Consider the following 25750-nt stretch of genomic DNA (forward strand, 5'->3'; position numbering starts at 1 on the left):
TAGCGAAAGCAAGCGCAACGCCACTGCCATTTTTTTTCTTAATTTTAAGTATAAAAAAACTGACAGCACAGTTATCACTGTGCAACGCATGGCTCAGCGACAGCTTGTTAAGGTATATATACTTTACGATATGTTCACGTAGACGTCTTCATATGTATAGAACGCTCCTTTTAGTTCTCCCCACATGCTTGCTTTTCGATTAGCTGTGTTCTTCAGTGCGCGCGGCGTCACCGATGACCTCCTCCTCCTTTTCGGGCGACGCGTTTCACAGCATCCGCCGCAGATGGCCGTGCTACATTCCTACGTTCTCGCTGCACTCTATCTTTCCTCCTCCTCCTAGGGAAACTATTCACCGAGTGGTTCCCATGACAACGCGCCCACCTACTACTACTACGACGACGACGCGAACCCAGGAATGAGCCCTGAACAGATGTGAAGGAAACCTCTGCGTGCGTGCGCGCGTGTATGCACACGCCTCAGTATGTACCCCTTTTGCCAAAAGTAACCGAGCAACTGGTTCTTGCTTCTCGAACGTATAACGGAGCATTTACAGCAGCCCTAAAGACCGAACGGTGCCATAATGTAAGGACAAGGTCTCAAATTTCTTTACACAGAAACAGAGCTTAAGGGCTGCCATGAGTGCTTCGCTACGCGGCTAAGAAACAAGCCACCTGTGCCGGGTCACTTTTGGCAAAGACTACATATGCTCGTGTGGATGTGCACGATTGAATGCGTGTGTGCTGGTGCGTGTACGTGTAAGTATACAGTCGCGAGTAAAAAAGTTTAGCACAAGTGACGTCCCACTGGAGCGCCAGATAACGCTCGGCTCTGCGATATACGTCCATCCTGATAACAGAAGTTCCAAGTGTGTTCGAAAAGCACGACACCCCGTTAGCCGCGCGATGAGCTTATCACGCTCCCAGTGGCGTCATTGAGCGAATCATTTTCACTGGCGACTGTACTTGTAAGCGATGCTGCGCTAATCCCGGCTTTCAGGCACAATTTTTTTCAACTTTGATCCCGACGATTAGAGGCGCCGTCGCTGCCAAAGTCCGGTGACCGCACTAAGCGCATACTTTGGGAATGCCAAGAATATTTCAAGCGACGCAGAAGGAAGCTCACAGCACCACTGATTACGATCTATCAGGCCACGCGCAGCGAATGGGTTCTTCCTGTAAACACGACAGCAAGCCGTCACTCTGCAGAGGAAGCTCGGGGTATCTGCGGCACAAGGCCCGAGCAACAGGCTTTACAACAGCCAGCGGCGACCGATACAACTACCGCCTCCGCCGCCTGGCAACGGCGCGGTCCACACGCCTCCGAAAAAGCCTAGAGAAGTGTGCGCATAGAGTTACACCCACCGTTTCGCCTCTTCAGCGTGGCCGACATGGCCGCATTTTGACTGTACGAATGACATTGAGCCGTCGCCTAGCAACCGCAGCAGCTGCCGCCGCCACCGGCGCTCGCTTCTTCGTGTGTAAACAGTAGAGCTTAGCCAAAACGCCACAAGCGAAGCCTAAGCGTAGCCATGCAGCCGTTGCTTTCGCAACGCAACCACGTTTAACCAGAGCTAAACCACTGCCATTTTTTTTTTTTTTTGAATAAAGGACGTGTCTCTACCAATCAGTCACTCTGCCCACTGTTTATTTCTCAACTCGGTCTAGTCAGTCAACAGATGCTATCACAAAGGTAGGTATGCCATCGAACACCCTTGAAAGGGTAAGCGATCCTTTAATTAGATTCCCCGCGGGTTACCCACCCACGGGTAGTTCCTGGGACAGCGGCGGGAACAAATGCGCATGTAGCGATCGCCCCCTAAATGCGTGTTTTTGTAGGCGCAGGTAGTCGGCTTGGGGCAGGTTGTGTTCACAACGGGGAGGCGTCCTGGGCACTCGATTTGATCGTACGCGTTCAGCGGCTGGGGGTCCTCCATGTAGCGAAGCACCTCGGAGATCGTCACCAGGAAGACGTCGTCCTTCTTCAACAGCCAGTCGATGAACTCCAGGTAGCCCTGCTTGCGTCCGGCGTCCCTCAGGTAGCCCTCGTGCAGGAACAATGGAAACGGGGCCCGGTTTTTCATGTAGAACTCCTCGAAGTTCGACCTGCGTGAGTTTACGGGTGAAGTACGGCAACTAAAACATGGAAGCACAAATGCGGAAAAACGTTTGCATTGCTCCAGTCGGTTGGTCAGAGATACCTGATGCGTCAGTTGTACTTGCGTTATTCGCGACTTTAAGCGCATAAAAACAATAATTACATTTTTACTTCCTCTTTTCAGTACAAATGCGGGCCTGCCAAAGCCTCAGAAGGCTTGAGTGGCGGTGCCTGGCAGCAGACAGCTATAAGTCGTGCACCAAGCAGACAAGTTGCAAAAAAAAATAAAAGATGGGAGGGAAAACACGAAAGGGAGCAAAGAAAAAAGAGGGCGTGAAAAGAAAAAAAATGCATTTCAAAAGAACAAACGCAAAAATACACACTAAAGGAGAGAAATCAAAAACATGTGAAAACATAGCATCAAACAGAATACTGGAACTAACAACGTAATTTCACAAGACAAACTTCCATTATCTTTTTGGAGTTAGCCGAAAATGTTTCTTTCGGCAACCGGTTAAGAACAGAGGGAACATCCATAACGGGTTCGCACTCTAGGCACGAGAAAATAATCGCGACTTCTCAGATTTTTAACAGGAACAGGTGGTGTAGCGAGACTAAGAATGGTAGACAGTATTAGGTTCTTACGGAATTGCACGTGCTGTATTTACTCGGATATTTTTCGATCCGTCATGTTGGAGGATTCACCATATTCTGGTATCGCAAAAAAAAAAAAAAGTTGGTAGGGTGTACACAGGAGAAGGCACCGTTCTGCACCGCGTTCAGAGGAATGCTCGAGATGTGAACGTGTTCATTTCGTTCCAGAAGAGTTTGAAAGACCCAGTCATTTTCCACGCCTGAAATCTAGGTGCTATTACTGCAAAAAGGAAAATCGATATTGCTGCTTTCTCTGTAGGGCGCACTTTCAGGCGACATTGAACCGGCGTGCTGGTACTAAAGCAGGTTTTTGCCATTGAAAGCGCGTTTCCTTTCCTTTCGTGACTTGCTCACAGATGGAAGTTGATGAAGATGGCTATAGGTGCACTGCAGCAAGAATGTGCTGCAGTTTAACCAAAGGCATAATCGGTTGCAGCGATAGCATAAAAAAAAATGCATGTTTCGGGATGTGCTGCAGAGGACGCTACAGAAAGATTTTCTCCTAAATTCCTACAGTGTGCGCTACCTTGTTGTTTCCCAACCTGACTCGAAACCCTATGATAGGATTCCTCTGATTGGGCTTCATAGCGTTTGGAAAACGCACATGCAGGACCGCAACGCTGAACCTGTTGTTTCGCCCAGAATTCATTTTAGCCGAATGTTGCTGCAGGTAACGGACATTTACAAAAAATTGGACTTTTTACCGGATTGGTTTCCTCTCCTGATGAGCTGTATATCCTTGCCGGCCTTTTAGTTCTGTTATGTTTCTATCAAGTTTGTGCCACGTAGCGCCTACCTATAAGTACTCTGTATATATATATACATATATATATCCTTTCTGTACATAACCACGTAGAATAAATACCATGAAAGAAATAGATGCAGTGATAGCATAGCGCTCTGATCTGATTGAAGCTGATCTGATCGCGCCGCCGCGGGTTCGAAACCATGCAGTTGCGGCAGTAATCATTCGATCTCTCCAGGTTGGTCAAGGTCACCCTCATTCAAAGTTTCCTTTAATTCCGGCCATTTCCTGCATCACGTGGTTAACTTCAGAGGCTCAACCACACACCAGCACTTTCCGGGTTATGAGGCCAATACTGCTTTCCTACTAAAATTCTTTTGGCCACGGCGGAGTTCCAGGCTTATCTTCGCATCTGCCCTATCTAAGAACCTTTTTTTGCAGGACCCCAGGGAAAGGATAGGCGCCTGATATCCTTGCGCAAATTTAGCGGACGCCTAGGACAATGCTGCGCTTGGGTTGCGATATCACAAAGAGGCCGCAGAGTCGGTTTGGTGAGGTCACTTCCGGGTTGGTGACTTCAGGCTTGCATCCTCCTTAGCTGTCGCGAGGTTATTTCATTAATTAAACATCTTAATGCTGTTGAGTCAGTATTATGAGTTGCATTACTAGAACGTTGTTAACATGAACCTCATAGCGTCGGGTCTATTCGAAGGTCGGGTTAAGCAAGGTCACCTCGACTCGGCGGTTGCGTGTTTACATGGACTCAATTTTAGCGAGTCGAGACCGGCTCAACTGCAGCAACACCAAGCGTCGAGCAGCGCAACGGGAGAGGGCAGTGGAGCCAGAGGGCAATGGCAGCTGTCTCGTAGGCGCGGCGGCGCAAGCGAAAAAGCATAACACAACACGCATACCACACCTTAAATCAGAGTTACTCAACTCTCGGCCTGGCTTATGCATTTTGCGTCACCCCTGCTCTCCCTGAGACTCGCATTACCACAGGGGTAAACGTTTGGTTACTTTTACGATTTTTTTTCTTATTCCCCGCATGATTTGTGGAGTATTTCGGTGAGTGTCTTTCGACGATCAGTTATTGAAGGAGCCACCCAGCCATGTTTTTCTTTTAATGTTTTGTCTCACGGCAGACAAGATCTGCTGTCACAAATGCAGTGCCGCAATGAGATCGGATAGCAGTATTTGTAAATAAAAACAAAAATAGAATGTGGTTAGCGCTATAGCTACGTGGCAACGATTGTGCTAGGTGGAACTCAGATGGCGGAACACACTATAATGGAACTCCCACCACCGTGACCTACCTGAGGAACTCGAAGGTGTCGTTGGCCGTGGTGGGCTGCGGCATGCAGGTGTCCGCCATTGCGCAAGGCAGATTCTCCCGGAACAGCACATTCAGGGGCACCACCCACAGTCCCGGGTAGGTCTTCTGGGGGCAGGGGTTGATGTTGCAGCCTCTCTGGAAGCCGAAGTCCATGGTGTACGGATAGATTGGCTCCTCGTGGCCACTCCTCTGGTGCACCAACGTGCAGTCGTACCTGGCGGGAAATATTGGAACAGAAGAACATCAATATTTTCTTCACTTGGAGTAACCACTGTACAGGATATAAAATCAAGAGTTGGACGAAAACTCGTCTGGTTGGGGTGCATTATAAAACGTGACATTGCAGACGCCGACCACAACAAAGAAAAAATACACAAAAGAGGTTTCGGCTCCCATACGGGAGCCTTGTTCACAGTGAACAATGCTCCCGCATATGAATGCTGCTCTGTGATAGTCCATGAATTAACCTAAAATATCGTCACAAGGACCGAGAAATGCCTTCTTCGGTCTCTCTTTCCCTACGGCAGACTGCAAAATCTGCATTTGTGCAAGCCATGGAGGAAGCAAAAGAACACAAGAGAGGCGGTTACGTCACATTTTTTAAAGCCGGCTCCACCCTGCCCCCCCCCCCCCCCCCCCCACCCCCTTCTTGGCCGCCGTCTCAGCGGGCTTGCGCATGCGCAGAAGGCATTGCAGCAGACGACGCCGCTGCGCCCAGCGTTACCATTGGCTGCGCCGTCGTCCAAAGGCTCCCAGCAGTCCTTGCGAAAGCGCGTGACTTCCGGCACACTTTTTGGCGTGCAGCTCGGAAACGAGGGCCTCTCATGAGTTTTCCTTCCTCCATGATGCGAGCGCTGTTTTATAGTGCTTTGGCATTAATCCTTGCTTTTCTTCGGCGGCGACGAAAGCCAGAACGCAGGAATTCATCAAGGCCGTTTGAAGTATACGCAAGTGAAAAAATTTTTGTTCTCAATAAAATTCTGTGACAGCTGGCCAGAATTCCCTTTAGGCGTTATTTGAGACCGCAAATCCCACTCACACGATGGACCAAATCGGTTTCGTCCGGGAGCGGACACAGCACCACATGACCCGACGTCACTAGATCCGCCACGTGCAAAACCGGACGCGCGAGTTGCACACTGCCGCCTGAGCTCTTTCAGGAGCACTACTCTCGAGTGATGTCATGTCACGTGGTGCTCTGTCCGTGGTCGGAGCTAACACTATGGCCTGCTTGCCGCTGGCTAACTTTTGCTGCTACGTACCTTTTGCACTAGCTTGCTTGAGTCGTCGGTAAACCGTTGGGCATACAGGCTTGGTCGAAAGTATGCAGGGCATATGGATTGCTTTTGAGGTTGCCGTATAATGGGTTATGGGTAGCACTCCTGCAGAACTAAATCTTTCTTGGCTTGGCAGAACTCTTATGGCCACCTTTGAAGAGATTTTGGCTTTCGAAGGAGCATTAAGTGCTTCGCTATGTCTCAAAAGCGAACCAAATGACCTGAGAACTTTACACAAAGTCTGTACTTGAATAAATTCGATATTTAGGCTAAAGCATCTCGTCCACTTTCTACGAGAGCCGAAAAAAAAAGAAAACTGCATAATTCCAAATATCACGTTTTTTTTTTGCGTCGTCGTGAAAGACTATAAAGAAAAACCATCCTAACCGGAAGTGCTTTTGCAGCATTTCGAAGCCCTGGTCTCCACCGGTGTACAGGAAGGGTCCTCGAACGCCAGTGACGTCAGATTGGGGGATGTTGGCGAAAGTTTCCAGCATGATCCTTTGGTCCAGTACTTCTCGTTCCCACTGGGTGCTGTTGATGGTCTGCCAGTACTGGGGGTCGGTTCGATGGCTGTGCGGAGGGAAGACGAGGAAATGTGGTGCCAGTGACAGGGGCACGTTGCAGTCGGCAAGAAATAGCAGTCATCGCTTGGTTCCGCAGCGTGTTTGTACGGAACTGAATTAGTTGATGAGTCTTCGACCCAGTCGTGCTTGTGCGACGATCTTTATGGCCCGGTACCCCTGGATATCAGATGCACTGTCGAGCAAGTGAAGGCGGGAGTGTTCGTTTGGGACATACTACACTCTAAGGAAGTCCCTCACAAAACTGTCGCTCTGATATGAACGAAATGACGCCCCGCATGCTACGGGCATGCCTCGTCCGCATACAGATCATTCACTCTCATATTCGGTGCGCAGCACGAGGCTGCCACGCAGGGACACTATTCCGGCATGCACCGCCTTTATAGAGGTGCCTGCCGGAACTCCCAACGAAGTTTTTCAGCTGCGCCGCAGTCGTGGCATGTGTCAGCCGAGTGAGAGGCGAACGCCTGCTTCTATTCCTGCTGGAACACCCGTTCGAACAGATCAGCGAAATACTCAACGCCCACTGGGCACTGGGCGCGTTTCCGCGAATGCGAATACTGAGGCATTCCTTGTTTCAGTTGCGAGGAGAGGGCGAAGGGAGGCTTTACTAGCGAGGTGACCTCCTCCAACTTGCGGTTAACAGACATCTTTCGCATACCGTGTACCATGTTACCGTTCTTTTTTTTTTCACCAGCCTTTAAAATGGTGAACGTAGTAATCGTTCACGCTTCTCGTAACAGCGTCGGCGAAGGGCAGAAAATCTCAGTGATGACGTCATCGTTGGTTGAAATTCAGATTCCACTGCTTGCACTCACATCCTGTCATGCGTTGCGCAGGCTTTACCTTCAGTGGCATTTGCTTTCTTCCTTCGAGCAGATGTTTCTGCACTTGAAATGTACCACCGTAGATTACGTCATCATTCGTCTCCTACTGCCCCTAGCCGGCGCTGTGCTCTGGGTGGAAAGCTGAGCGCCGTGGCCGCTTTATTCGGCGATTACGTCATCATTTCAGATGCTAGCACAAAAAGGCTTTGTATGCTCAACCACTCAACAACCAACAAACCAACTCCCTCAGTTTTACTATTTTTTTACTTTTTATGGCTAGGGTTCAAGGCTGTCGCCGCACGCTCCCTCCGCAGTTTTTTTTTTTTCCTTCATGCGGGTTTGTAGGCATGAGCCAGAACAGAAGGCGCTGCGGAAAGCGTTGTGCAGACGACGCGACGCCAAGGCTACGCCCAACCTTCTCCCGTCAGTCAGAACGATGCACCAATGGAGTGCCTTTAGCGAAAGTAACCCCCCATGACGTCAACGGGGTTCAGAGTAGTGGGGCGGGCCGTTTTTGTTGAAGGAAAGAACGAGCGGGCTTTGATTTGAATTTTCGCAGCTTTTCGGGGCGCGCATGGCTCTAGTATTTTGCAGAGGTTATCTTCGATGCCTCATCTTTGCAGTGGGCTTGTTTTTCAAAAATGTCCGGACCCTGGGCAGTGGCCCTTTAAGCATGTAAAATTCTAAAACCATTTAGTTGCACTTTGAGGTAACGACTCCTTGTAGTCAGCCGCTGGCTTTGTTATTCTGCAGACGAAATATTCTACGCACAACCGAGGAACAACGACGCTTTCTGATCACGCTGTTTAATCGATATATGTAGGCCGCTACCATGAAACAACTTGCGGACAGCAATTCTGCAACGCTCTCGTGATCTGTATGCGTAGAAGTAGAATCTTCTCATTAAGATTTCAGGGCTTGGTGAAACAGTGACTTGTTAATATTGAACCCCATTTTATACAAGCATTCTTGGTATAGCACAGTTGCGCTGCAGCGGGTCAGTACAAACTCGTCTTCGAGCTTTACCGCCATGACCTGCAGGTTCTACTGCCATGTTGTTGCGCAGCAATGGTTAAATGCTTATGCGCACCATGCAGATGACGTCACATGAGTACCCTCTACAAAGTGTTGCTCAGTGTGGATCCACTCGAAGCAGCCCACCTGATCGAGTGCAGGGCGATCTCGTTGCCCCAAGAGTGGAGTTCGCTGACGGCAGAGTAGTCCAGGTATTCGTGGGACACGAAGAAAGTGGCCGCGATGGCACAGCCGCTGGCGTTGTTCTTCCTGCTGGCATTACCGAGCAGCTCCCGGTAGAATTTCATGTTCTCCACGTTGACCGCGTCGTCGAACGTCAGCATCACGAACTGAGGCACTTCGTCTACTCTCATGCCAGCCGGCGGCTCGTCAGTCGCGCATGCGCAGTGGGGACGAATGCACTGGGTGTCGTCGCAGCCGGCGTCCAAGTCCAGAGCTGCAAGGCAGAGCATGCGGAAGAAATATGTGGACTCGTACAGTGGCAATGTGATCTGTGGCACTGTGCAAGTCGGCTTCTTTCATAGTGGCATTGTGCAAGAAGCTGCTTCTTAGCCCATAGCCCATGTGTAGCTTCGGCTCCTGAACCCGAGGTCGCCGGTTCGACCCCCGGATATGGCGGGTGTATTTCGATGGAAGGGAAACACAGAAGGCAACAGTGTGCTGTGCGATGACAGCGCACTCTTATGAATCCAGGAAGGTCTAAATTAATCCGGAGAACTCCACTACGGCGTCCCTCTTTCACAATTCCTGGGAAAGTCCTGCTAATCTTGTTCAATTACAACTGCGGTTCTGTGCTTAGCATGACGTTCTTGTGAAAAACACTGCACACAATTCAAGCTAGTGGACATGACAAGTGTGCCATCGTAAGTCATAAGCAAGATGTTGTTTCTACATTAAAGACATTTTATAATTAATTGTCTGCTAGTGCGCATCCTCAAACTGGATGTCGTATGGAATAGTGTGATTGTAGGGGTTAAGGAAATACACTCGGAAACAGTGAATCTGCACGTAAGAAGATTTGGGTATAGACATTTTCTGATCGCTCGCTAAGAAGGAAACTATTGAGAGGAAACAAAAAGGTGTGTTTATCACGAATGCTTGGTTGAATGCTCATTATGTGTCCCCGTTCATTCTGCCTCCGCCTGTGCAGATAAAGCTTTAGTTTGTGAGTGTGCGCACGCGGCGACCTCTTCCTTAGTATTTTAGCACTTTTAAGTTCCACCAATACGGATAATCAGTGTGCCCATTTACTGTGCTGCTTCTAAAGCGTGGCGCGGCACCAAATGGTCACACATGCGTGATGTTTTCAAGCCCCACAGCGGTGAAGAAGTCACAAAATGATAGGCCTGATAGACAGAGTGCACAGAACCAATAAAGACATCCGTTACTAGGGCCAGAAAGGGAAATGGAAATAACAGGCCAAGAAAGCAGGTCAGAGCACCTAGAAGTGCCATGATAGGTGGGCAACTTTGTTCCTATAGCAGAGATTCAGAGCGTGTGGAGGGTCGCAACCAAATCATGAGGCCTGAAGAATTTAGGCCCCGGTCGTACATATGGGCCGCGGAGCTGCGGACCAGGGTAAGCCCAAAAATTTGTTTCTTTCTTTTTTTTCTACAATGTATCTGATGTAAGTACTGCTGCAAGAATTTTACATTTCTGCGCTAGAAACATAATTCGCTTTCTTACACGAGCTCTGAACGTAATATGAAGGAAAAAAAAAACTTGGGAGGCATCGTCCGGGAATAACCTTGAAGCCTAGATATAAAAATTAAAAAGGAGAGAGTCGGCACCCCCTTGATCATGTCACGTGATCTATTATTGCTGCGCACGCGCGGACAAGAGCGGCAATCTGATTGTAGATCAATCTCCTTGCTGACGCCCGCGCCGTGTACCGCGCAGACATGCTACAACATACCAGCATCAAAACGTCAAGGACTGACTCGGAAGGCGAAAAACGAGGGATTAAGCTGCTTCCTGAGCATTTGGCTTACGAAAGCTGCCCACGTGACGTCACGCTCCCTCCTGAGTTTCTTTTTTTGCTTTCCTCCTAGGAACCTAAGAACGGTTGTAATCTTAGATATTTTTAACGGCGCAAAAAAGACACACACACAGGAAAAGACAGAAAGAAACAGACAGTAAGAGCGCCATCATAACATGAACCAACAAGCCCTGCATCAAGTACTTTTGTAATCTTAAACATTACCGGCCGTCGTTGGTGGGCTTCCGGTTGTGGCCGATGCGCTTGTTGTCTGAAGGGTAGCTGTAGTTCTTCCTGGCGTGGAGGCCGCTGCTGTTAAAGTAGCGGAATTTGAACTTGCTGCTCCTGAAACAGTGGTTGAAAATCCCATGAGAAATGATAAGGCGGAGTCATGCAACCATCTTTGCGTATAAGCTCTGCGCTCGCCGTGGTGTGTCACTGGCTACACTATTCGACTGCTGAGCACGAGCTCCTGAAATTCGGCCACACCGGTGATATTTAGGTGGAGACAGCACGAAAACGGTGCTGCGGTCTGCTGCGTGATATCAGAGCCTGTCAAAAAATCTCAGGTGGTCGACGTTTAACCACCCGCGTCGTCCTGTCTACTCCTTCTTCTTGTGAACGCGTCCTTTCCTGCCGTTTTTTTGGTGATCATGCACCAACCGGCCGTAAACTTCTCCAGTATTAATTCAGAGCCTTCTACAAGCGCGACTTTATCTCCGTCCTTTCCTCCATGCGCGGTTATCAACACAGTCCTCTACTGCAACCCTTCCGACCGCTCTGCTTACGACAGCCACTACCTTGTTTTTCGACCATGCGGGGACGCTGCAGTTGTGATGGCTTCGGCAACTGTACGCCTGCAGTGAGCTGAAGGGGCTAGTCAACGCTAGCGCTAGGATGCGGTGCCCTCGTCAGATGCAGCCGGACTTTCCTTTCCCATCTCCTTGCCAATTCTCAGCCCGACCCGTTATGCTCTTTATCCTTTACAATCTCTTTCCCTTGTGCAGCCGTGATTCGGTGACACCTTTATAAGGGACAGTTGTAGGGCTGCTCGGTCTCTTTATTAATGCGAGGGCATACTTGGCTCGCTGTGCGAAAACTCCGCCGTCATCAGAAAGCCGTGGCAGAAACGCGGCACGCGAATGACATCATCACCAATCCTGGAGTAATAAACCCTTACAAGGCAGGGGCAGATCGAGAAAGGCAAGTCGACTTCAGCAGTGAATGGAAACAGGTTTGGAGGCGCCCCTCCTCCTCCCTGCAGTGGCTATACAATAACCCCTCAGCTAGACAACAAAGCAGACTGCGATCAAGGCGGGGGTTGGAGAAACATGACCTGCTAATGATGTCATCACAACTCCTGGAGTAATAAGCCTTCACAAGTCAGGGGTAGATCGATAAAGGCGAGTCGACTTTCGGGCTTAATGGAAACAGGTTTGGAGGCGCCCCTCCTCCTCCCTGCAGTGGCTATACAATAACCCCTCAGCTAGACAACAAAGCAGACTGCGATCAAGGCGGGGGTTGGAGAAACATGACCCGCTAATGATGTCATCACAACTCCTGGAGTAATAAGCCTTCACAAGTCAGGGGTAGATCGATAAAGGCGAGTCGACTTTCGGGCTTAATGGAAACAGGTTTGGAGGCGCCCCTCCTCCTCCCTGCAGTGGCTATACAATGGCCCCTCAGCTAGACAACAAAGCAGATTGGGCTCAAGATGGGGGTTGGAGAAACATGACCTGCTAATGATGTCATCACAACTCCTGGAGTAATAAGCCTTCACAAGTCAGGGGTAGATCGATAAAGGCGAGTCGACTTTCGGGCTGAATGGAAACAGGTTTGGAGGCGCCCCTCCTCCTCCCTGCAGTGGCTATACAATAACCCCTCAGCTAGACAACAAAGCAGACTGCGATCAAGGCGGGGGTTGGAGAAACATGACACGCTAATGATGTCATCACAACTCCTGGAGTAATAAGCCTTCACAAGTCAGGGGTAGATCGATAAAGGCGAGTCGACTTTCGGGCTTAATGGAAACAGGTTTGGAGGCGCCCCTCCTCCTCCCTGCAGTGGCTATACAATGGCCCCTCAGCTGGACAACAAAGCAGATTGGGCTCAAGATGGGGGTTGGAGAAATAACGACGCGCGAATGATGTCATCACAACTCCTGGAGTAATAAGCCTTCACAAGTCAGGGGTAGATCTGTAAAGGCAAGCCGACTTTCGGGGTGAATGGAAAAACGTTTGGAGGCGCACTGCTTCCTTCCTGCTCTGGGTATACAATACCCCCTTACTTGGATAACAAAGCAAACCGCTCCTAAGATGAGGGCGGCTGGACTCCTCCCTCGAGTGCACTGGGCAAGCGGGCACTGTCCCGGAAGACTTGATGCCGTATATGTTAACAATGGTGTGTCGGCTCCGAGAGATACGTTAGAAAATACCATGCGCCACTATCGCATTGATGTAAACGCGGCTTATGGAGCCTTCATCGTCCAAGTTGAATTGCTCGCTTCTAAGTCGTCAGGCGAGACAGCAAAGCGTGGCCGCAGCGGCAGTCCACTGGCAACGAAGTACGAGACCATCGCAATGCAGCGAAACGTGCAAAGCGAGCTCCTGCAGTGAAACCGCGTTCACCCCTCAACTCCCTGACAAGACGAAAGGCAGAGCGAGCTGCAGCGAGGCAACATGCAGCCCCCAAGTCCCCCGACGAGCAGACAAACGGCGAAGACAGTGGCGCAGCGAGGAAGGCGGAAGGGCAACCAGGAGCAAGAGAGCGAAAAGCAGCGGAGAGCCGGCAGCTGCGACAACAGCAGCGGGAACTGTGTGAAGTAAGGAACACCATAAGAATTGCTTAGGGGCCCCCATCATTCTTTAGCGAAAGCTACACTATACGCTACCCAGTCGAGCATTTCGCCGCGAGCCTCGGAGGCCGATAGTGCGCATGCGCTAAACCAGAGAGGAGCAGCCGGTGCGCGGCGCATGTCGTCAGAGCCAGGCCGCCGCCGCGTACGGGGCCGTGTGGATGAAGTGCGTATACATGTGCGTCTGTGCGCATTAAAGCTGAGGTGATACGACTCGGTGTATCACAGTCGCTTCGTATGGATGACCGGCGTGACCGGCGCCTTGGTCAGTTGCTCCGCAGCCGCTGGGGACAGAGGGCCGAGGGTTAATTGGTTTGTTCGTAGAAGGTTGCGGCCAAGTACTACACCAGGGTGGCCAAATCCTGTTCTGATGAGGAAGTGCGTTGTCGGCTCTGGTTACCGAGATCAGGCCGCACTCCATGCCTGGTTATGCAATTGCATCGACACGCGGAGTTCTTTTTATTTAATCCGGTGGAGAATTGCGTGGCACCGGGTTTCGAACCCCGATCCTCTTACACGCGAGGCGGATGCTCTACCTCTACGCCATCGCTGCGCATTGAGTGCTCCACTGTGCGGCTAAGAGTCAAACCCAGTTGGCTGGTTACTTTTGGCTGAGGTGGTGCGTGCTGAGGCAAGGGAGACTATTGAAACTATTGAAGGAAAGTATTGAGAGAAAAGAAAATGGTGTGTTTATCACGAATGCTTGGTTGAATGCTCATGATGTGTTCCCGTTCATTCTGCCTCCGCCTGTGCGGATAAAGCCTTATTTGTGAGTGTGTGCACGCGGCGACCTCTTCCTGGGTATTTTAGCGTTTTTCACTTACACCAACACGCATAATCAGTGTGCCCATGTACTGTGATGCGTCTAATGCGCGGTGCAGCACCAAATGGTCACACATGCTTGAAGTTTTCCAGCTCCACGGCGGTGAAGAAGTCACAGAATGATAGGCCTGAAAGACTGAGTGCACAGCACCAATAAAGACTCCCGTTACTAGGGTCAGAAAGCGAAATGAAAATAACAGGCCAAGAAAGCAGGTCAGAGCACCTAGAAGTGCCATGATAGGCGGGCAACTTTGTTCCTATGGCAGAGATTCAGAGCCTGTGGAGGGTCACAACCAAATCATGAGGCCTGAAGACTTTAGGCCCCGGTCGTACATATGGGCGGCGGAGCTGCGGACCAGGGTAAGCCCAAAAATTCGCTTCTTTCTTTTTTTTCTACAATGTATCTGATGTAAGTATTGCTGCAAGAATTTTACATTTCTGCGCTAGAAACATAATTCGCTTTCTTACACGAGCTCTCAACGTAATATGGAGGGAAAAAAGAACTTGGTAGGGATCGTCCGGCGATAACCTTGAAGCCTAGATATAAAAATTAAAAAGGAGAGAGTCGGTACCCCCTAGATCATGTCACGTGATCTATTATTGCTGCGCACGCGCGGACAAGCGCGGCAATCTGATTGTAGATCAATCTCCTTGCTGACGCCCGCGCCGTGTACCGCGCAGACATGCTACAACATACCAGCATCAAAACGTCAAGGACTGACTCGGAAGGCGAAAAACGAGGGATTAAGCTGCTTCCTGAGCATTTGGCTTACGAAAGCTGCCCACGTGACGTCACGCTCCCTCCTGAGTTTTTTTTTTTGCTTTCCTCCTAGGAACCTAAGAACGGTTGTAATCTTAGATATTTTTAATGGCGCAAAAAAGGCACACAAACAGGAAAAGACAGAAAGAAACGGACAGTAAGAGCGCCACCATAACATGAACCAACAAGCCCTGCATCAAGTATTTTTGCAATCTTAAACATTACCGGCCGTCGTTGGTGGGCTTCCGGTTGTGGCCGATGCGCTTGTTGTCTGAAGGGTAGCTGTAGTTCTTCCTGGCGTGGAGGCCGCTGCTGTTACAGTAGCGGAATTTGAACTTGCTGCTCCTGGAACAGGGGTTCAAAATCCCATTAGAAATGATGAGACGGAGTCATGCAACCATCTTTGCGTATAAGCTCTGCGCTCGCCGTGGTGTGTCACTGGTTACACTATTCGACTGCTTAGCACGAGCTGCTGAAATTCGGCCTCATCGGTGATATTGTGGTGGAGACGGAACGAAAAAGGTGCTGCGGTGTGCTGCGTGATATCAGAGCCTGTCAAAAAATCTCAGGTGGTCGACGTTTAACCACTCGCGTCGTCCTGTCTACTCCTTCTTGTGAACGCGTCCTTTCCTGCTGGTTTGTTTGGTGACCATGCACCAACCAGCCGTAAACTTCTGCAGTATTAATCCAGAGGCTTCTACAAACGGGACTTTATCTCCGTCTTTAACCTCTCCTTCATCATTTCCTTCATGCGCGATTATTAACACAGACCTCGACTGCAACCCTTCCGACCACTCTACTTGCGACGGCTTCTAGCTTGTTCTTCGGACATGCGGGGCGGCTGCAGTTGTGATGGCTTCGGCAACTGTACGCCTGCAGTGAGTTGAAGGGGCTAGTCAACGCTAGCGCTAGCGTGCGGTGCCCTCGTCGGATGCAGCCGGATTTTCCTTTCCCATTTCCTTGCCAATTCTCAGCCCGACCCGTTATGCTCTTTATCGTTTCCAATCTCTTTCCCTTGTGCAGCCGTGTTGCGGTGACCCCTTTATAAGAGACAGCAGTATACGGCTGCTCGGTCGCTTTATTAATGCGAGGGCATTACTTGGCTTGTGCGAAAACTCCGCCTTCATCAGAAAGCCGCGGCAGAAACGCTGCACGCGAATGACGTCGTCACCACTCCAGGAGTAATAGGCCCTCACAAGGCAGGGGCAGATCGAGAAAGGCAAGTCGACTTCCGCAGTGAATGCAAACAGGTTTGGAGGCACCCCTCCTCCTCCCTGCCGTGGCTATACAATAACCCCTCAGCTGGACAACAAAGCAGACTGTGCTCAACATAGGGGTTGGAGAAATAACGACGCGCGAATGATGTCATCACAACTCCTGGAGTAATAAGCCATCATAAGTCAGGGGTAGATCGATAAAGGCGAGTCGACTTTCGCGGTGAATGGAAACAGGTTTGGAAGCGCACCGCTTCCTTTCTGCTGCTGCTATACTATACCACCTTACCTGGATAACAAAGGAGACTGCTCTCAAGATGAGGGCAGCTGTACGCCTCCCTCGAGTGCACTGGGCAAGCGGGCACTGTCCCGAAAGTTTGATGCTATATATGTTAACAATGGCGTGTCGGCTCCGAGAGATGCGCTAGCAAATACGATGCCATGCGCCAATGTCGTATTGATGTAAACGCGGCTTATGGAGCCTTCATCGTCCAAGCTGAATCGCTCGCTTCTACGTCATCAGGCGAGACAGCAGAGCGTGGCCGCAGCGGCAGTCCACTGGCAACGAGGTACGAGACCATCGCAACGCAGCGGAACGTGCAAAGCGAGCTGCTGCAGCGAAGCAGCGTTGACCCCTCAACTCTCCGACAGCACGAAAGGAAGAGCGAGTTGCAGCGAGGCAACATGTAGCCTTCAAGTCCCCCGATGAGCAGACAAACGGCGTGGACATCGGCGCAGCGAGGAAGGTGGCAGGGCAACCAGGAGCAAGACAGCGAAAAGCAGCGGAGAGCCGGCAGCGGCGACAACAGCAGCGGGAACTGTGTCAAGTAAGGAACACCATAAGATTTGCTTAGGTGCCACCATAATTTTGTAGCGAAAGCTACACTACGCTACCCAGTCGAGCATTTCGCCGCGAGCCTTGGAGGCCTATAGTGCGCATGCGCGAAACCAGAAAGGAGCAGCAGGGGCGCGGCGCATTCGCCGCCGCCGCCGCGCCGGCCCGACTACGCCCCGCCGGCGCCGCGCCTGAATGCGCATGCGCGGCAACCGGAGAAGGGCAGCAGGTGCGCGGTGCATGACGTCAAAGCTCGGCCGTCGCCCCTTGTGGGCTTGTGTAGATAAACTGCGTGTACATGTGCGTCTGTGTGCATTAAAGCTGAGGTGATACGACTCGGTGTATCAAAATCGCTTCGCATGGGCGACGAAAAGGGGAGTCCAGCCGCCCCTATGCGGCGGTATCGTCAGGAAAAGATCAACTCTTTGGACCCAGAAGTCGTCGCCTGGCACTCTCGCCAAGTATATCCTGGCATAGGTAAGCCACCGCCAATTTTTTCAACAGCCACCCGATCCCCTAGCGCGCTCCATCCTAATAATATTAATTTCTTAACAGAAGCACCCATAGAGTGAGACAGTCACTGCTGCCTTCCTTAATAGGTAACAACTTATTATCTTCATTAGCTAGGGTGCTGTTCTGACCATCGGCCGCCTCAGAGCGCTCCCTGTCAATGCGGCAGCATTAGGAGTGAGATCAAGACGAATACCGTCCGGTTGCATGCGCGTCTGTGTGAAGCCTTCAGCTGCTACAGTCGCATACAAGTCAAGAAAAAAAGTGGCTTTTCCCCGTCAAAGGACCCCCTTCTAGCCAATGGCGTCATCCGATTCTCATGAACCTGCTAGCGCCACAATTTATGAAGTGGCAGATGAAAGGGGATTGTCCCCTGCTTCCATGGTCGGGGATAGACGTAAATAGAAGGGGGTACTGCGCACAAAAAGACCCGGACAAGAAGGTAACACAACAAGCGCAGACCCCCCCCCCCCCCCCCTCCCTGCAGTTCCCTGCGTAGTGCCGGCAGCACATTCATGAGCATCGGCCGAAGCCATTTGCTGGAAAGGCGTCGTTTGACGGGGAAGAGTCTCTTTTTTCTTGAATTGTATTCGATAATAGGTGTTGTTGAGCTGAGTGCAAGCGGCCGAAGCGAAAAAAAAAAATAAAAATCTCCATGATCTAGTGCTGCTCTAAGCCGCATCAGAAGGAATGCGTAGCAAATGCGAAGTGCAAGCGGAAGCAAAACAGTTGTCCCCTCCGGCGGCACAAATTTGTCGATCACACTGCATCATCTCATGTCATTTTATTTATTTTTTTGTTCCGCCAGTGTTCCTTTCACTGTATATTAATGAAATAAAGGCAGACAGGAGAAGTCGGATTTCCCAAAGAAACTGGGTAACGTTCGGCGGTGAGGCACCCACGTCGGCCGCCGCGGTGGCTCAGGGAATACGGTGCTCGGCTGCTGACCGCAAGGACGTGTGTTCGATCCTGGCCGCGGCGGTAGCATTTACATAGAGGCGAAATGCTAGAGTCCCGTGTACTGTGCAACGTCAGTGCACGTTATAGAACCCCAGTTGGCTGAAATTATCCGGACTACGGCTTCCCTCTCAGTCTGAGTCGCTTCGGGACGATCAACCCCGTATAAACTGAACCAAAACCATCCATGTCGAATCTTCAAAATCCGGCGATCGGCCGCGGTGCGGCAGGAATCGCATCAGATGCCCTTTTACCGGAGTGTCGCAATCGGCAACACTCTTGCGGCAGCCTTCTCGAGTCCGATGCAAAGTGACAACTCCCGGAAGGTTCATTATCTCAAGCGCTGGCAGCAAGCTTTCTGGTATAGTGTATCCAGTAAACAATAATTATACAACCAAATGAGCAGCCGCGTGACTCGAGGCATTCTGTTGGGCTCTAGCGAGGCGGCGTGTTGGTGTTCCGACAGGAGTTGCCAGTGCATCTTAGACGAATGTGCAAAACACCCATTTGGTCTGAATCCGCTAGCCGGAAAGACGACGGTGTCTACTCTAGCCTGCAAGTGGTCGGAGTTCTACATGTTCCACAGCCTATGTATGTATGCCCGGTAATTTGTGCGCCCCAGTCTAACTGACAGACCTGTGGTTGCGGGCTCGTCATGACTTCTGCACTATGTCCCATTATCTTGACTGTCTTGCAGCACTATGCCCGATTATATGTCCCATTATCTTACCTGTCTTGTTGCACTATGTCCGATTATATGTCCCATTATCTTGCCTGTCTTGCTGCACTATGTCCGATTATATGTCCCATTATCTTGCTCACTGACGACGCCTTGCGTCATATGGCCGGATAACGAAGTGGTGCGAGCGATTAGACTACTGGGCCGCGTTCTGTTGCTCGTGGCTATTGACACGCTCGGGTTTATCGCGATACTACGCCTGCAACCGATATTAGGCTTCCGATAACGGCTCCGGCACGGGCTTTTACCGTGATAGCTGCATGGATTTTATGAAGCGGATATCTGGAGGACGTCAGAAGGACAAATCTGACAGGACCCGACCGAAATCCTCCCCCTACTGTCAGCTCCGCTCGCCTCTGGACACACCCACACTGTGTTTGTGTTTATAACGGAAAGAGTTTATCAACTTTGCAAGCTCTGTATTACGCGTTAAGCTGGTTAACGGCATTGTTCGCAGTCCTCGAAAACCGCCAGTCGCGACCTTCAAAGAACAAAAAGTGGATTGACACGCCAGCCGTGAATATAACTATAGTGGCTGCTCTGATAGGGACCCTGACGCGCTGAATGAATCACATGCATACAACAACAAGGAACTCTTATTGTGCCTGGTGCTCAAACACGAACAATTGCTCTATCATTTGCTGAAAGATTGACTGGAAGAAAAAATACGCATATTTGCTGATCTCCACAGACGCCAACCGAATGTACGAGAAATTAGGGTGGAAGTTGCGGCACGTTCGTATAACCTGAGACGCGTGAGAAGCTCGCTTGGGCTTAAGACCCGTATGCGGCGCGGATTCAGCACGTTTACGGAAAATTCGTGGAAGGAAGATCATTAAAGTGAAAGAACGCGGCGTCTCTCACTGTCTTCAAACAATCCTCGCTCTTGAAAAGCCCTGGCCCACCACTGTGAGGTCTAGACAACGCTGAATGGAACGCTGTCCACTTATTGTTCTTAGTAAAATTCAGTTCGGTAGTTTATGGCTTTTGACATTTACGCTGCAGAAAAAGAGGTTTTAGCTGCCGAGAAACTTTGAGTTGAAAAAGAAATATTCTTTTCCTGCCACTTGTTTCAAACTCATGACGTTGTCCTAACGTGATGTTAGGTTTGAAAGCCTAAAACGGTGTGGTCCGGCTTCAGTTAGCTACATTAAACAAAATATGAACGTGATCGTAGTTCATTTGGGAAAACGGCCGGTAGTGGCACGCCAGTGTTTTGTCTCTCGACTTTGTTCGAGTTCAAGAAGTATTGTTCCCAGGTTTTAGAATCTTTGTTATCAGACCCCGGCAATAAATCCTCACAGGACAACTTAGCTTGTCTTCAGTGCCTAAGCTTTCATTCAAACCCTCTGCATTCCTTTTCATGCCAGTAGCCTGCGTGTCAATTAATTCCATCACATATATGGCAGAAATTGGTATTATCCGCTGTCTACCTATCAGGTAAGATTACACGGCAGCGACAGCTATCAGTTGTGGGCTCAGCCGCAAGAGATAAGGAGCAGCGGATGAAAAGAAGCAGCGTTTCGTTTTTGCACGAGAACGACAGTGAGAAATAAGCATATTTGCAGCGAATGTGATGAGGTGCCTTTTGAATATCAACCTTTGTTCCGCGTTTCCATTGTTCAGATACTATTGTGACAACAGAATGCAACTGGTAGCAGGAGTTAACAGTGCAATTCTACGCGCATTGCTTTATGGTCACTGAAGTATGAATGTCAAGGCCGTAAGGAAAGGAAAGACGCAGTATTTCTTTTTTTTCTTTTGAGGAAAGCAAATGGCGCAGAAAACGAAAGGCACGGTAGCGGCATGGGTCACGGGTCCCGCTGAACCGCACTTTTAGACAAGAGAATAAATGCTGTGGAAGAGAAGGAGGAGAACTGAAATGACGCAGTCTGCACGGTCTAAGCCTGAGGACATCATCATCATCGTACACTGCTCCGCCAGCGGGGCGTATGCTGCGTTAGGCGTGCACTGATAGTGTACAACTACCCAGCGAAAACTCTCCACCAGTGTGGAAAAAGATGCGCGGCAACCCCCCCCTCCCCTTTGGCAGGAGCCTTCCTCTAGCACCGCTGCATGATATGACCAGAGAGAAAGGGTCGCCGCTGATCTCATATGAAGATCTTGTTCTTCACTTTGTGTTATCCTTCCCACTATGCAATAGCCACACACTGGTCGTTAAGGCAACAAAACGAAAAGGAAATGGAAATGTGGAATGGTGGATTTTTACCTGGCGTTGTGTTAATGGGCGCTTGGCTGGTGGAAATTGTTACTTGAGCGTCTGAAGCGAGCCATGCGAACGCTGCAAGCAGGACGCAGTAGAGAAGGAACGCTTTTCGACGGACGAGACCCATGCTGTTCGCTCGGAGCCAAACGTGCGAGGCGACAATGTCTCAGTACTTCTCCGTCCCCGAGCAAAATGAGCTCTACTGTCACGAATGCAGGAGAGCTGAAATAAATACCGGGAAATCTTTCGCAAGCGATAAGAACCATTCACAATGTCCTTATCGAAAGCACTACGCTCGGCCGCTCGACAGCTCCCACATTCTTATTGAGGTCAAACATTAATGCTCGTTTTATAATGCACAACTAGGACGGCTCATTGTTCGATTGAGTCACAAGCGACCACTATACTCAACCGCCTGTGTACTCTAATCAGGATCCAAACCAGGAACTATGCAGCAAATACCTCTCAAAGGAGGCTGCCCAGCCAGTGGCCTCGACCTACTGTCATTACGTCGCGGTCAAGCACCTGCCTTGCAAGCACAACCGGCCAATCATTTAATAGTATTGCCCGCATGTAGAACAAATGACTGTAGAGCGGCCTGTGATGAAGCGAGGCGGCGAAACTTGCGGCCCATGCGCGAAAACTGCATGCTGTCTTCAACACGTTTCTCAGCATCCCTTTGTCACAGAGTACTGGACGCCCACTTTTCTTGACCCTCGGTAGGAAATGCTAAAGAATTTGTCCGGTGTAAAATGAGCAACGAATAAAATGCGAACTAGGCATTTAAAACACGAACTGCTAAATGAGATCTTAGATGAGAAAAGATCTATACTAGCGCATATTCAGATAGCTTCGAAAGCGCAAAGACTGTCCTTTAGAAGCGTTTCTCAACCTCACATGTGTTTCCTTTCCAAAAGCTAACATATTGTACGATGGATGGCGATGATATGATTTAATGGCTGCGGGCCCAGCACGAGTGCTCCTGTCCGCCCCACTGCCCGCTTTGCCGTCTTCTAGTCCGTCACATGACTCTGGGTCACCGAGACGATGACACGCACGCAGGACGCGAAGATGAGGGTGGCAGAACAGATCAACAGGGAAGAGAAGATGAAGGGCTTGCCGTCACGATGAAAGCGATGATGAGCTGGCGAAGCGAGGTCCACGAAGCCTGAGGAGCCACCGGTCTCCGGAAGTCAACGCCGAGGCCCGTGGACGCACCCAGCGGCAGGGGCTGGGGTACTTGTTTCTCATGTGTGGGTGGGTGGTCATTGGGGTCTCTGGTCAGTGGCGGCGGTGTGGGTTCTTTGGGGTCGTAGGTCGTCGTGTCTTCTAGGTTCTCATGAGTGGGCGGTCAGTGGGGTCTCAGGTCAGTGGCGGCGGTCGTCTTGTCTTCTGGTCGGGGCTCGGGACGGGGGGGGGGGGGGGGGGGGAAGCGGCGGCGTCGGGGCCTATACCTGGCAGATTGGGGAAGCGCCAGGCGGTGCGAAGCCATTAACATTCAACAGAAGACTTGGATGGACAGCAGGCTCTTGAGCAGCTCTGGGACAGGGATGACGAAGGTACCCAGCACCTCACACCAATTTATACGTCACGGCAAGCCGACGAAGGCAGGACTACATCATGGATGGCGACGATATGATTCAATGGCTGCGGGCCTAGTACGAGCGCTCCTGGTTGGTTGGTAGGCCTCAAATAAAATGGCACGTACCCACTACGGAGGAGTGGCCAAGACACAGGCGGTGAACTGATGGAAAGAGGAGCATTTATAGAGGAAAGGGAGTAGTAATAGGGTATAGGCTGACAGAATGGACGACGCAACGACAGAGGACCTGTTAGCTGGGAGAACGAAGACGGGACGATGGCTTTTTGCGCAAATTCTAATGCAATGCATGTAATGGTTCAATTGTGCACTGACTGAAAGAGAGTGAAAAAATAATGAAATAGATTTTTGAAAGTCAGAAAAATAAAAGCGCAAATAATAATAATAATAATAAAGAAAAATATAATGGGAGTCGCTGCGTTTCTAGAAGAAAATTTTGAACAGCACAGCGCACACTCCTTTTGCTTCGTCCAAGCGATGAAGTGCCAAAGGAAGGAAGGGAAGGGAAAACTTTATTTTCACTAATGCTTTTTCCTGCGGTTTGGGGGCATCTTCAGAGACGTCTTGGTTCTATCCCCAGGAGCCTTCTCTGTCGAAGTCGTCCGCCTCTAATCAATGGCCGGTTGCCCTCAGTCCAGGGCTCCGCTGGCCCCTGCCGCCTGTTGAGCTCGCTGTACCAGACCTCGTTGGTCTTCACAGCGGTCGCTGGACAGCAGAGTCTCCCACTGCTCCGCACTCGGGTTTTGTATCTTGGGGACCACGTCTATGTTTTGGCAGGCCCATGTGATGTGATATAGAGTAGGTTTTTCGTCGCATCAGGGACATTGGAAGAACAACCGCAGTGTACACAGGCAGACCCAGCCGGTGAAACGGAATTTCTACTAGGCGCCTCCTCAAAGAAGAGAATCGGCGGCAGTACAGCAGGTAGTGATCCACTGCGTCAGGCTCGGCACAAAATGGGCACAGTGGAGAAACAGCCAGACCAGATCTGTGAAGGTAGAGATTTAGCAGAGGAACTCGGCATCGCAAACGCGTGAAAGGGACCTCCAGTCTGCGCGAGCGCCAGTCTTTGCTACTCCAAAGATGAAGAAGATGCTCATATTCGGGAGATGAAGTAAGTGCCGAGGCTGAAAAGTCCTGAAATAATGTAAAACTGCGAAACCTCACCGCAGCTGTACATGCGCAGGTTGGCAGGACAGCAATTATTGGGCCGCAGAGAGAGGCCCTTGCTATGGAATCGGCAACCTCATTTAATTGAATGCCCATGTGTCCCTGTACCCAAAGCAACCGCACCGAAGTGAGATGGAGCGGGATCAGCTGCGTAAAGAGGCACAATACCCGAGACTCAGTGGGTGATGATAATGTAGAGCAAATAGATAAAGAGTCCGCCATAACCATTACTTGAGAAACGGTAGGGTTTAATTTACGTAAGGCTAAAATTACTGCTAATAATTCAGCCAGATAAATTGGAGTGAAGTCAGGAAGACGGAGAGAAAAGGATGATCCCAATGTAGGTGAAAAAATGCCCACACCTGCCTTTTCCCTTCCTACCTGTACCTCCACAAGGCTTCCAAGCAGCAGCAGAAAGAAATAACCATGATGAAATCGAATTCAGCGGCGCAGAGGGAAAAGCAGGTGGCCTCCAGGAACCCACCCACCAACCATGTTCCCAGGGAGGAAAAAAAACTAGGAGGGAGCATGACGTCACAATCTTGAAGCCTAGTCATAAAAAATATAATGGAAAGCATCATGGGAAATAGGCCCTCACGTAACAAGGCAGCGGTAGCTCTTAGCCGTATTTCGGTTTTGGTTTCGCTCTCTCGTTGTGTTATGTCAGACGACCAATACGGCTGCGCTCGAAATTTGAGAAGCGCACACAGGCCATGGAGCTCGGAGATTTGTATGTGCCGAGAGGCCAGTGCCGCAGTGCGCCCGTGTGTTTCTCGAAGTGCGGCTGAGTCGTCTGAGCTGCGCAATGAAATGCTGCGTGCCGGGATGCAGGATCCGTACGGAAGAACGCCGTCCTGGGGGGCCTCATCACAATCACAAACAGAAAACTCTTGCTACTGTCACTAATGGCAGCGCCTGTCAGTTCGCAGTAACGAAAGCTGCATTATTCTATAGGACGGTATCTGCCGTCATCTTCCGACAAGGGCCGCCACTTCTCGAGCAATGGCGTGACCCCCAGCACCGCGTCAACTCCGAGCATCGGCTCCGTAACCGACAAACAATTAGCTAACGCCGAGGGCCGGGAGACCTAAAGCCCAGGAAGACCCCGCGCAGGGGCAGACGTAAAGCCGTATAGGCACTCTCTCTCAACAGCGAGATAGAGAAATACTTTACTGCTGCATTTCACGCCGGAACCGCGTATGTGCGCGAACGTATTTGGCGCGACCTGTGCCTCGAGAATAGCGGAGAACGGCGGGCCCATGGGCGGGCCGAAGTCCGCCTGCCCGAGAAATAGAATCTTGTGCAGCGCGCCGGATCGCTCGTTAAACGCGTACGTCCGCCGTGAGCGCTCTGGAAGCCACTGCACCCTTTTTTAGAGGCTCTTTTTCTTTCCCTATTCTCGAGTTCTCCGCTTATAGCATACGCTGAAATAAACGGTCCGTATGTGTGTATAACGACGAAAGGAATTCCCTTCTATTCTCTTTATGAACCACAGTTGAACAGTGACGAGGTCGTGGCCGCACGCCGCTGTGAAA

General features: G+C 50.5%; 1 protein-coding gene across 1 annotated transcript; it reads right to left on the reverse strand.

Annotated features, from left to right (window-relative positions):
- Positions 1–1708: 1708 nt before the first annotated feature.
- LOC149336065 (chitin deacetylase 7-like) lies at positions 1709–21619 on the reverse strand. Its single transcript, XM_089554647.1, has 5 exons — positions 21449–21619; positions 8676–8985; positions 6491–6676; positions 4807–5040; positions 1709–2102 (listed from the first exon to the last, which is right to left on the reverse strand). Exons 1-5 carry the CDS (start codon positions 21570–21572, stop codon positions 1736–1738), a joined length of 1221 nt encoding a protein of 406 aa, XP_089410773.1. The 5' UTR covers positions 21573–21619; the 3' UTR covers positions 1709–1735.
- Positions 21620–25750: the final 4131 nt, after the last annotated feature.

The sequence above is a fragment of the Amblyomma mixtum genome, chromosome 7 (assembly GCF_055824585.1).
Source record: "Amblyomma mixtum isolate Tamu chromosome 7, ASM5582458v1, whole genome shotgun sequence".
Classification (NCBI taxonomy): Eukaryota; Metazoa; Arthropoda; class Arachnida; order Ixodida; family Ixodidae; genus Amblyomma; species Amblyomma mixtum.